At 39.2% G+C, this 13,628-nt stretch overlaps 1 protein-coding gene across 3 annotated transcripts in view; it reads right to left on the minus strand.

The window, feature by feature from the left end:
• The window catches only part of RPGR (retinitis pigmentosa GTPase regulator), a 60,484-nt gene that overhangs the window by 13,873 nt on the left and 32,983 nt on the right, over positions 1-13,628 (minus strand). The window contains exons 14-16 of one of the 3 annotated variants that reach the window (XM_082680792.1): positions 4,090-4,233; positions 1,994-2,051; positions 416-492 (exon numbers count right to left, since the gene is read on the minus strand). In XM_082680792.1, the coding sequence (XP_082536918.1) occupies positions 416-492; positions 1,994-2,051; positions 4,090-4,233 (279 nt within the window). Of the gene's footprint in view, positions 1-415; positions 493-1,993; positions 2,052-4,068; positions 4,234-13,628 lie in introns of all 3 variants that reach the window. The other 2 variants (XM_082680794.1, XM_082680793.1) reach the window with 2 other exon arrangements.

Here is a 13,628-nt window from a genome sequence, read left to right on the forward strand (position 1 = left end):
ACTGGAGTAGCATGTTGTAATGTTTTCTAAGCACAGTCACCTTTATGTTTTCATTCATCCTATTTCTTGGCTTTGCCTTACTCTCTTCTAGACTCTCAGGATACTATACTCTTATAATTTAAGCAGTAGAGTTCTTTTACATATCTTTTATTGTATGATGAATCAGTATGCGTGGGATGATTGAAAGGAACATGCTATTTTTTTTTTTGCAGAGCAATCTGAATCATAATCTAAAATCCAATAAGTAAATATGCACATTAAAAATGTGAAACATCACCTGAAATTCGTCACATGTTCTTGAGTCATCAAAACTCATATTAAGGGAGTTAAATTATGTGGATCACCATATAAAAAGTAGCAGAAGCAATTCAATACTTTAGCCTTAACACTAAAATGAAAAATTCATTTCACTTACCTTCTTTGATTTTTTTGTTGATTTACTATCTTCCAGGATCTCTGAAGAATTGCTCTTTGCACGATCATGCATATTTCCTATGATAGGATATATTTAGAAACATTTTTTCTAACTAATTAGAAAAAGAAAAGTCCTGAGGCTTTCAGTGAAACTCTATCAACCATGAATTATGGGGTAATACTAAAGAGTAGTGGACAACTACATATTTCCTGAAAAATTAAGGCAAAAATCTCGGAATGACCTGACCGATGTTGTAAATGTTTAGATGACCAGTACTAAGTATAGCAAACGTAACAGTAAATGTTAGGGAAGACTTCTGTAAAATATAAATTACCTTTAAAAAAAATTAACCTCATTGTAGTGAAATTATTTGTACTGAAACGGACATGTCATTTTTTTGGTATTTCAAATTAATCCACATTATATAGTTGAATAATGATCTTTAAAGTAGACTCATGAAACATATGCATTCTTCTAATTTTATATTATCAACAACTTAAATCTTACATTTAATTTCTTTTTAACACTTTAGGTTATATGCTAAGAATACTTAGAGATGACAAATATTTTAACATTTTGCTTAAAATATTCTAAAACTTACTACTCTTTTTGCAGAAGTTAGAAGGAAAAATGTATTAAGGGAACTATTCCTTCTTCTGCTTAAGTTCTGATCAGATATCCACTACCACAGACAGTTATTTGTAATGACATCGCAGCAAAAGGCCCACTGTGACGTGATGGTGTGGAAACATAATATAGGGGTCATATAGCAAAAGCACCAATGATTTGGGTGTAGAAACTGTAGGTCCCAAGGGCAGTCACGGTCTCCTCTGTTCTGTGGCACCTGTTCTCTGACATCAACAGCAAGGTTTGGGAAAGGACTCCTCTGAAACGCCTGTGGTAAGATCAAAGACTCAGGTCTGGGCTCAGGGGGGAAATAACTGGATGGCCTGCTGTGGCTCTAGACCAGCCTGGACATCAGCGATGGGGTCTGGCAGTGCTCACCAGACATATCAAGATCTGGGACAAAAGCCCAATTTAATAATACTGATTGAAAAAAAAAAGTAGTAAAAAGGCTGTTCTAAACCACTTAACACTGACACACGAGCAGCCATGAAGAAGCTGTGGTGGTGATCAATGAGAACACATAAGCCTGTGTCACATATTTCATAGCTTATTATGAGGGTCATGTGACAATAAAAAGTGTAAAACAGACATACGTGTAAGTCATAATTCTTTAGTTAAAGCACATATATGCATAAATATCTGTATGTACATATCAACGTAGTATTCTATGTACCTAGCCTTTTTTTTTTTTTTTTTTTTTTTTTTTTAAGCGGTACACGGGCCTCTCACTGTTGTGGTCTCTCCCGTTGCGGAGCACAGGCTCCGGACGCACAGGCTCAGCGGCCATGGTTCACGGGCCCAGCCGCTCCGTGGCGTGTGGGATCCTCCCGGACCGGGGCACGAACTCGTGTCCCCTGCATCGGCAGGCGGACTCTCAACCACTGCACCACCAGGGAAGCCCTGTATCTAGCCTTTTTAAAAGTATGCTTTTGAAGTCAAATGTGCTCACACCTTTTGGATTTTCACTGTATTCATGAATGGCCTGTTCCTCTCGGTTGGCTTTTGTGTCCTATAAACAATAAAGAAACAATATAATAAAAAACAGATTTGTGCTGAGCTAGAAAACCTAGTCTTGGTTTTAAGCAGGGTTCTAGAGTCAGTCTCTAGCTAACAACATAAACATGTGACAATTACTTCCCTTTGCAGGACTCCTGCCTTAGATGCTGGGTGATTGCTAATGTCTTTCCTAGCTTAAAATTGCATGATTAGGGCTTCCCTGGTGGCGCAGTGGTTAAGAATCCACCTGCCAATGCAGGGTACATGGGTTCGAGCCCTGGTCTGGGAGGATCCCACATGCCGCGGAGCAACTAAGCCTGTGCGCCACAACTATTGAGCCTGCGCTCTAGAGCCCGCGAGCCACAGCTACTGAGCCCTCGTGCCACAACTACTGAAGCCCGTGTGCCTAGGGCCTGTGCTCCGCAACAAGAGAATCCACTGCAATGAGAAACCCACGCACCACAATGAAGAGTAGCCTCCGCTCGCCACAACTAAAGAAAGCCTGTGCAGCAACGAAGACCCAGTTCAGCCATAAATTTAAAAAAATATAAATAAATAAATAAAGTTCCCTTAAAAAAACATCGTATAATTAACAAGAATTGTATATTTAAGAATTCTACTCAAAGAAGATTCAGGAACATTAACTGGTATAGGAATTAGCTCAACATTTTATAATGTCAAATTGGAGTTTAATGAATCCTATGCTAAAGAATTTCAGGGACCACCATAACTGGAACTCATAAATGTTCTTTATAAAACAGAATCTTTCCCTCCCTCTTTTTTTTTTAACATTTAATATTTAGTTATTTGGTTGTGCTGGGTCTTAGTTGTGGCAGGCAGGCTCCTTAGTTGTGGCATGTGGGCTCCTTAGTTGCGGCTTGCATGCGGGATCTAGTTCCCTGACCAGGGATTGGACCCGGACCCCCTGCGTTGGGAGCATGGAGTCTTAACCACTGCACCACCAGGGAAGTTCCATTGTTCCCTCCCTCCAAAAGAAAACAATAACTGCTAGAACATATTTCTTCCTCAGTGAGAGGAAGGAGTCTTGGAAAAAGAAGGAAGCAAGGAAGAGAATGACCTCTTTAGCACAATACCATTTTGTAAATTGAAAAAAAATACACACAAAACAACAACACATGTTTTACAATTACACATTCAAATAAAAGGACAAGCATGTTTCAATGGTTGGCTATGTTAGGGAAAAGGGGAATGAGGCTCAAAGGGAATCAATTTAAATAAAGAGAGAAGCACCTTGTACAGACCAGTGATGATAGTGTTTCATCAATGAGAAGGGAGGATTAACTCAGAGCTCTTTGCAAGAGGTCCAAAAAATGAAATGAAAATGAATCAATACAGTATCATTCAGTTTGGGTTTCTGAATTCCATACCTCTGAAATGAATCCAGAGTAGTGCTAGCAAACGAATGATTTCAAACCTACCGTCTCCTAGCAGGGTCGCTCTTCTATCTGCCAAATGGAAGAGATGTTTTTGGCATCCCTAGCTCCACTTTCAGGATGACTTTCTCTTCCTCAGTGAGGCCTCCTCCCATTCCTCCTATGAATACTTTCTTCTATACCACATCTCTGCAGAACTGATCACAACCTCAAACACTGCTGTGAACAACTTTTATTTGTCCATGTATATGTAAATATACACACGTATGTGTGCACATACACATCTCATTTCTGCCACTAGTACTGGGATGCTAACGTTGTATTTTTATCATTTCAAGGACCTGCGGCTGAACTTCTTGGTTAATATCTCAAGAGTGTACTAAACTGGCCCATATCAATTGATTTCCATTCATTTGAAGAACAGAATGCTACCAAGAAATCTGGAAAGAATGCTAGAGAAAAAAGGGTGTCTGATTCATAAATTTGTCAAAGCTTGTCCTATAGCACATGAACAAAGTTATTCATGGAAATATTTCTGTTCTCCAAGGAAGCTGGAATCTGCCCTCTGCAGAGACCAGGGGACCCATATGCTTTCTCTTGGGCAGGGTCTTGGGATTTAAGCACTTATCATCATACCTTTTCAATGGCTGTCAATACCTTTTTAACTGAGTTGTTGGTTTCACTGTGGTCGTCTGCAGGAACACTTTTATTTTCTCCTGTAGCTTTCTTCTCGCCTTCTAGATATTCCTTAATTTCCTCATGCACGTCTTCTGGCTCATCATCTTCTGAAAATTCGTGATCCTGTGACAAAATTGATGATCAGGGAAGAGTTAAAATTTTCTTCTTTAAAAAACAGAGATTTGATATTGCTGTTGTAAACAATTTATACCATCTCAAAGAACATATAGACTATGAATTCAAATATTAAAGTCAAAGAAATAAAATACTGAATAATCCATGCTGCATATCAAGTTACTATATTACCAAGGATTTCATGCATGTTACTCTATTTTAACATTTCCAATGACTAGGGTTCCCAAAGTTCTTTTTACCACCTATGGTAAGGTTAAAATGGAAAAACAAAATGCTTTCTGGGCTGTCTCAAAAGAATGATTTTAAATATTAGAGAAGTTAAAAAGCTTTCTATCTACTGTAGCATTATAACATAATCATATGTATGTATTACGTTCATTTTCCAAAACATAAGGATTTAAAATCACTTTAGAAGTACAATTCACCAATATTCACAAGAGAGAGGTAACTGTAATTACTTACATTCTGGGAAAAGGATAAAGGGACATAGGCACTTTAAATTGTTTGCTCTTGGTTATTTAAAGCAGATGGAAAACCAGACAGAGGGAGAACTTAGTCCATCTGGCTCCTGTCAAGCTAATCCAAATTACAAAACAGCCTGTCTATGGATTTGATAGACTGGTAATAAATCATGTAATGCTTATTAAGGCAGAAAATACTAGTTTTACCCTTTATTCTATACTGAGATTTTTTTTTGCCATTTCATATTTTGGGTGGAAAACTGCTTATTTATTGTCATTAAGAGACTGGACTCTTTATTGGATATTTTTTCCTATGCTTTTCATTTATGCACTTCACTAAAGGCATAATGACCCCTAAAATAGGTGACACAGTAAGCAATCTGTGCCATTCACTCCCTTGAAGAATGTTTTTACAAAGTTCACCTTAGCCATATTTGCCTGAGACCATATATGCCCTTTATATCCCTTCAGCACTGTAACTAGCTTCTCATGGTCACCTTCCTAGTGGCTATTTGGCTAAGGATAAGCCTGACACCCAACAAAATCTTTACTGGGTGGTTTGAAAAGAATGTCTCTAATAATTAACTCACCTTTTTTTCTGGCAAAAATACAAATTGTGAGAGTTCAGGCTAGGGAGAGAACGTGTTTGTATTTCACACCTTAGTAAAACATATAAGTGGCATCCTCAGGCCAACAGCCCTAAGGGTATGGCCTAATAGCATTCCCACTGAGGACAAGCAATCTGCAAGTGAAGCCTTGAGATTTAAGAAAGAGTTTCAGAAGTTACTCTGGGAGGGCTTAACTTAGTAATTAAGGTCATGAGGCAGTGCACTCAGGAGGGGAATGTGGGAGAAGGGAACAGGGTACCAGGGTAGAGAGTTACATTAAAGGATGTGCTACGTGTTTAGGTTGGGTAGGGTTAACAACAAGGTAGCTACCATTTACCAAGAACTTCTAAAGCTTTCTTTTTCTTTTGCATGATTTCCCCTCTAAGTGACATATCATGGCTAGCCAAATGCACGTTATGGGTAGCTAAAATGATCAGAGATCATTTTACTTTGGAAGGGAATGGGAAGCAAGATTACTAGATTTAAGACTTAGGCCTGATAAACAGATGTATTCATAAATGTACATATATGAAGGCCAACTAGAAAGAACAGAGCTCCCGAGACAGAGAATTTCAGACTCTGCCCACTTATCTCCCAGAGGGAGGGTCAGTGAGCTGTATTCTATCAAAGTCCTCATTACTTGGACAGTTTGGCAAATCTAGGACCTGGGTCAATTCCAGTTGTGCTAGTTTACTAAGGTATTAATGTAACCATAGGATATCATGCTATTATAAGAAGAAACATGGAGTTATAGCTTATTTTAGAAATAAGCAAAACATCTCTTTTATAATGAACTACAATTTTACTCATTAACTTCATGTAAATCTGTATCAACAATACACTATATCACTTTCTAAAGTTTGAGAAAGCTCTTAGAAAATGGCATCTGCAGTAGAAATCACATCATCAATCATGACACTTTGCACTTAATTAAGCACATTTAAAATTAATCTACATATATCTGGACAACTACTTTAAGTCACATACAGCACTTACCTTCAAACTGAGATAATTTAGGAGAGACTGGCAGAATACTGTCATTTTATAAAAAGAAAGGATAAAGTTTAAATACATTCTTGTCACCAGACCCACATATAATGTAAAGAGGTAATCTGGAGTGGTCAGTGGAAGTGCATCTGGTGTTAGGACCCCAGCGAAGAAGTGAATGGGCCTGGCTTCCACCAAAGGACCCTTATTTCATTGGTCAGACACAGCATGAGGAGCTGCAGTCTTTGGTCTGGCCCAGGGCAACACTTTTTACATTTCTTATGGGAAATACCAAGAAACCAAATGTTCCCATGAGGTTTCAGTTTGCTTAAGAAACAATTACATTGTATGCTTTAAAAACTAGAGACTGCTATCAGAAGTCTGCCTAGTGGTCACCCTGGAGGGGGTGGCGGATGGGAAATGGCTGGCAGGGGATTGAAGGGGAGCTTCTAGGGAGCTGAACTGTGCTTTTCCTTGATCTGGATGTTGACTATATGGGTGTGTTCAGTTTGTGGAAAATACATTGAGCTATACATGTATGAGATATATACTTGTCTATGTATTAACGTCAAAAGAATTTTTTTTCAAGTTAAAGACTATAAAGTGTAAAATTTTGTGCTACAATTCTGGATTCATGACATGCCTCAATGTCACATTGGGTAGAAAATGTTTTCCAAACAAGTTAAATAGAGCATAAAACTTCATATCTAAGTCATCGGGTGGAAAGTGTATATTTTAAAATCTCAATTTCAAGATATGTTTTTTTAGGACAAGAAGAGCTAACATGTAAGTTCAAGTTTTAACTACACTAGACATCACTGAGGCAGGAGTGGAGAGTGGGAAGGGCACTAAATACAAAGACCTAAACACTGTTTTCCAAAGTCTTGCTCTACTACTCTTGGCCTGAGCAAGGTACCTACTTAATGTATTTCAGTCTATCTGTAAAATGGAAAAATGACATTAGCAACACCTACCTAGGAGGGTTTGTATCAAGATGAAAAAGATTGTTTACAGAGAAAATAATATGAGCAAACAATAAGTACTTGTATATAAATATAAGTGATTTTATAAAGGCCATTCTATAAAAAGATAGAATCCCAAGTATGCACTGAGGACTGTCAAAAAACAAGAAGCTTGGATGCTTTTTGCCATGTCCCAGATCTTATCAATAGAAAATAGTTCACTTAAAATGTACACTTCTTTGCTCTACCTTCTCATACACATCCCTTTATTCTCTGCCAGGTGCCCGGTAGCTAGAGCAAGCGAGGGAAGAAGGCGGACGCCTATCAGGAGCAGCCCCTGGATGGCAGGGAAGTTGGGGGTGGCCTCAGCTGGGCTACAGGCCAGTGTTGCCACAGGGCAAGATATTCCTAGACCCTCAGGTTTTCCAAGAGAAGTCCGGAAAAATATTTTTTCAATGTAAAATCTCCTGGTATTTCAATGTTGGCATGATTCAAATGTTTAAAAAATCACTATGTACACCAAACAAAATAAGTCTGCAGGCCAGACTGCACCCATGGGCTGCCAGTTGTGACTTCCAATTCTTCACTTCTAATGACACTACTTTATAATCTCTAAACTTTCCCTTCTTTCTGTGTGCCAGTCCCTTACTTCATTCCTAATCCTGTATTTTTATCACCAAATATATTACAGTTTGACTCTGATAAGTGGCCTGCAAAAATGAATGTAGTGCTCAGGGTACAGAACATCTTGCTGGTTCACAGTTTTATTCTTGTTTTCAGTTTTACTCTATTATTTTCCCCGTCTTTTTCCTTAGATGATTTATCTTCCTCTCTATCTTAAACAAATGCATGATCCATGATTACACTTTATGTGTGAATTATTTTTTAACTATGTGATAAAAACATTAGGATACAGAGGGAATCTGTGGTCCGGTGACAGCACTAATATCTAAATTTTAGGCTAACCATGTGAGTACCATCAGGCTTTCGTCGTGGTTCAAATGTTGAGGGGCAGTATTTGACCCATGTATGGTGTGTAATGAGAGTTTCACTCTACCCCATATTTAAGGGTTATCATTATCCACTTCATTTCCATGGATCTACCTCCATAAGCTAATTTTTGGGGGGTTGCTACGCTGTATTTAAAAAAAGTACAGTTTACAGGCACATGAAACTAAGTTAAACTCATGCACATCAGCCAGTGACTTGGAGATTCATGAGGGGAGCACTGTACCTGACTTGGTATGATCAGAGAGGATAATTAGAGTGATGCAGGTTAGCATTTGCTGAGTACCCCTAACATGTTCTATGTGTTAACTAATGTAAATATCAAAAGACCCCCCCCCCTTTACTAAAAGAGGGATATAAGACTCAGAAAGGTTAAAAAAAAAAACAACTTTCCAGGTGTCCACTCAGCTAATCAGTGAAGGGCTGGGTTTGGAACTCAGCCCTACTGGACTACAGAGCCCATGCTCTGAACCAACTCTGCCCAAATAATTTACAGACCATAATGGCTGCCCTCAGAGTTGTTTCCTCACCACCCCGCGCCACCCACTGATATTTAAAGCATTGCATACTCCTCTTTTTTGTTGACAAGCTCACTTCAGCAATACCCTATTCTTATGTAACCATCGTATATAATAACAGCAAATAAAAATTTAGAATTTTTCCCCCCAGAGCAGCAAAGTCTCTGGAACATACATCTCCCTTTCTAAATTAAGAAATATGCCAGTAGAGCTCTTTGATATTTATTTCTCAAAATCTAGTTCTGATTCTATGTCTCTGAAAAGCGGACTTCCTGGAGTTCACTCTTTGATGTCAACGTGGGCCCTGCCCCCGATCCTCTCTGCAGCCCTCCACTGCTCCTTCTTCCTTGGTTTTGGGGGCCCCTCTGTTTCTTAGAAATTGTTCTTACCCTTCCTCCTTCTCAGGCTTCCCTTTTTCAACCTCCCCTTACCTACTGATGTTTCCCTGAATTCTCTTCAGTTCTCTTTTCACAATACGAATGTTGCCTCTCATTCAAATCCACAGTTTTAACTACATTTATAGTTAACTACATTTATAAGCTGCTGATACTCAGCATCTTCCCTGAGCTCCAAACCCAGATGTGTATCTGCCTGCTGAACATCTCCTGGATCAACAAGCCCCCAGGCAGTCTCCTCAATCTGTCCCTACTCCTCAGTTCTCAGTCTCCGTGAAAGGCACTCTTTCTTCCCAATTTTCCAAGCCAGAAATAAGAAAAGCTTGGACTTTACCTCCCTCCAAGCTCCATATCCTTACTAAGCTCTCCAAGTCTATCCACAAATCTCTCTCAGTAATAGAGGTCTGCAACTCTCCATCCCACTGTCCTAGTCCAGCCCCTCTTCAGTCTCTGCCTGGTCTACTGTGACTGACCCTGGTCCTGTTCCCTTCTAATCCACCCTCCATATTGCTGCCAGAATGACGCTACAAAAGCCCAAGTGTGATCATCTTACTCTTTTTTAACATCTTTTACAAACACGGAAGCTCTTGTGCCCCTCTATCCAGGTCAAAGGATACTCTAGGCTGCAGTCACACGGAAAAACTCTCCTGGCTTCCGTCAGCCTGGCTCTCATCACCCTGCCCCCTCTTTGCCTGGATAGGTTTTACTTTTCATGACTCAGTTCAAGTTTCACCAGCACTCCCGGAAGCCCTTTCCTTGTTTTTCCCAGTGGCAGCTGAAGTGCCAGCCCTGAGGCACTCTACTGTGCTGGTAAATTTTCTGGTCAGCCTGTAGAAACAGCCAAGAGTTCCTTGAGATCAGGAGCCATATCTTATAAAGTGCTCTTTCTTCTTATTAACTAAGGGATTTAATGGAGGAAAGCCATAGATTTGTTTTCAAATCATATTTTTATCTTTGGGCAGTCTTGGCTAATAACATGGGGGTATCAAGAAATATTAAGGGCACTGTTAAACAACAGTTAAGGCAGAGTCATAGGAACTCTTTTTACCTGGTGTTCTTTCACAAAATCTATACCTACCTAACATCCCTGATAGGTTAGAGGAGCACAGGAAGTTGATTGTAAGCAGCCCTCACTGCTTGAGATCCACCTGATTCGGGGTAGCTTCTGTTCTCTTTTTGGTGCTTGGTACATAAATATTTGTTGACTGAATAATATGTACCAACTATAAGTTATGTGTCAGGTACTGGGCATATAATATCACATTTAACTTTCACAATGGAAAGAATGAAGGAAGAAATTACAGCACCTTTCTCCGAGGTAGCATTTTATTTTCAATCTACATGTATACAGAAAATTTACTTCTATAGTGAAATAATAGAAAACATTTCAATTGCACTCACCTGGAGTGCTGCTGGTCAGCAGCAGCAGATGTTTCTGTGGTACTTCTTTGTAGCTTACCTTATTTTTCTGCCAGAGTCCTCATTTGAAACTGTAATTCAATGGATTCTACATATACAACTCACACTTGCCTCAAAAATGATGACTGATAAACTACAGTAAAAGCATGATCAACCAGCAGATGGGGACAATAAAGGAGGAACTAGTTATTCCAATCTACTTAACCAACTATTAATTCAGGTCTGAAAACGACTAGGCCGGTGCTCTTTTGACCAGAGTACCAGGCATGCATGAATTACTGCTTCTAAAAGAGCACAAAGATTTTTGGGGGCCAGGGAAATGTGAAGAAATGGGTAAGAAATGCTGTTTACAATTGGTTATCTAGACTGGTTCAAATTCTGAGATGCACATATTTTAAGAACATCATTTCAGTATTGCCGGCTAATTATCTCTTCAGTGGAAGATGAATGCCCATACCTTTAACTTGAGTTTAAGAGTTTCTCATCTCCTTGGAGGTTTTTTCTTTATGAACTCCACTTCTGTCATCCATCTTATTTAATCTTAAGTCTACTTCTAAGATAACCACGTTTTGCACCAGATTTAACAACACAGCACATACATTTTAATCAAAGTATTAATTCAATTCTACTAACACTAACAAATGTGGTAGAATTTGCTAGAACACTGCAATGCCAAATCCGTATATTTGGTTGGTCAGTGGAAGCTACCAGAGAGCCTTGCAGCTAAGACAAAATTTATAACTACTCCTAGGAATTTCTTCACTTCCTATCCTAGTCTTTTTCCTCATATTCTTTCTCACTCATGAAAAATCAAATGTGCAAAGAATTCAACTACACAAAATTCATAGGATGTTTACCATCACAATCCTCCTTGATAAAAGTAAGTATAAGAAATTCCTCACGTCTAAGATATAGAAATGACTGGGGAAGGAAAGCTATGAATAAACAATAATGAAACAAACTAGCTGCACTACATACAATGGAATTACTCTAGTGGAAATCTAGCCTCTCTAAAATTCAATATCTAACATTAGTTTCTCTTTTCACAGACAACTACTGACTGTATACATTTAATTTTTATTTTACTTGAAACATTCTGACAAACAGCAAACAAAGAATTACAGAAGAGTGAATGAAGAATACATTGAAGGTAAGTAATAGACACTGGGAATGGCAGTACTGGGAATGAAGGTCTGACAGTACAATGAAAGCTCAGAAATGATAGGAGTTTAGAAGCACAGAATTACGGAAGACAAAAGACATTAAAGGTGTCATAATTTTTTAAGAGTAAAGAACATTTCATGGGAAACTAGATTAATTGTAAAGTATAATTTTTTTTCCTTAAAAAATTTTCTTATGCAAATAACAAACACGTTAGAATGAAAGAATCTAAGAGTTACAAGGGGCTACAGTTATCATATCATCTAATCCATTCTATTTTACAGATAAGGAAACTGAAGCCCAAAGAGTAGCTTTGCTTGGCAATAAATACTTAAAGTTTTTCACACTTTTACAATATGCGTTCATCCCCATTTCATTAGATATTCTGTCATTTACCAAACAGTAACCAAAAGAGACATTAGAGTCTAAGTTCTGAACCCAGCTGTCACTTTGTAGATTGCTGCAAAAAGGACACATAAAAGGTAAAAAGACAGCACTATTTTTTTTAAAAATGTGAATTCCTCATTTTAGCTTTAGAATACCACCCATTCTTATAAAATTATTCTATACGGTAGGGAAACTGTAATCACAGACTGAAAAAACTATGCTACCATAGTTATAAGAAATTAGACGTTTTTATAACCCTTAAAGATCTGTGCCATTTTTAAAGGGACTTACTTGTATACACAAAATACTTTTTACAATATACTCGTTTCCTAAAACTGTCTTTAATGAGGAATAATATTAATTATATACTATGATCTTTTGATATTTTCTACTTATATATTTATAATTCAGGGGAAAATACACCAAAATATTAGTTTAAGAGAAACCAAAATTTACCAGTGCCTCAAGTTATCTTTATCAGTTTCTACTGTACCACAGGTAAGGTAACCATGACATAAAATCAATATAACAGAATGAGTGCCTATTCTTCATAATGTGTTCAAGTTGTTTGGCTGGACATAATCAGGTCCAATTTAAAGTTTGTTACTTCAATTCCAAATAATGTGGTAATACATTATTCCAAAATGTTTTGGAACCTGATGGCCCATTTTCTAAGAGTTGTTTTGACTGCACTGGCATTTTGAACCTCTGTACTTCATGCTCTTTCCCCTTTCCTTCCCTGTTAGTAATAAACTTTTTTGGATATGTTTTATCTTTGTCATATTTCACAGATCCTCTCATCTTGCTCCCTTTGCTGGATTCTCTTCCTCCACCCTGTCTTCCCTGCCTTCCACTTTCTTCATTGCCTCTCTCCTGGTACTTTCCCTCCTCTTCCTCATCATCCTCCTCTTCTTCCTTCTCCCCTTCTTTCCTGCTGTTTTCTTCCTCTTTCCTCTCCCTCGCTGCCCCCTCCTTCTTTTCCCTTTCCTTGCCTTCCCCCTCTCCCTCTTCCTCTCCTTCCCCCTCCTCCCCCTCTCCTTCTTCCTCTTCTCCTCCTTCTTCCCCCTCCTTTTCTCCCTCCCCCTCTGCTTCCTGCCCCTCCCCCTCCTCCTCTCCTTCCTCCTCCTCCCCCTCTCCTTCCCCCTCCTCCCCCTCTCCTTCTTCCTCTTCTCCTCCTTCTTCCCCCTCCTCTCCTCCCTCCCTCTCTGCTTCCTGCCCCTCCTCCTCTCCTTCCTCCTCCTCTCCTTCTCCTTGCCCCTCTCCCTCCTCCTCTCCTCCTTCCTCCTCCCCCTCTCCTTCTTCCTCTTCTCCTCCTTCTTCCCCCTCCTCTTCTCCCTCCCTGTCTGCTTCCTGCCCCTCCCCCTCCCCTTCCTCCTCCTCCCCTTCTTCTCTTTCTCCCTCTCCCTCCTCCTCCTCTCCTTCTCCCTCTCCTCCTTCCTCCTCCCCCTCTCTTTCCCCCTCTCCGTCCCCATCTCCT

This window comes from Grampus griseus, assembly GCF_964374135.1.
Source record: "Grampus griseus genome assembly, chromosome: X".
Lineage (NCBI taxonomy): Eukaryota > Metazoa > Chordata > Mammalia > Artiodactyla > Delphinidae > Grampus > Grampus griseus.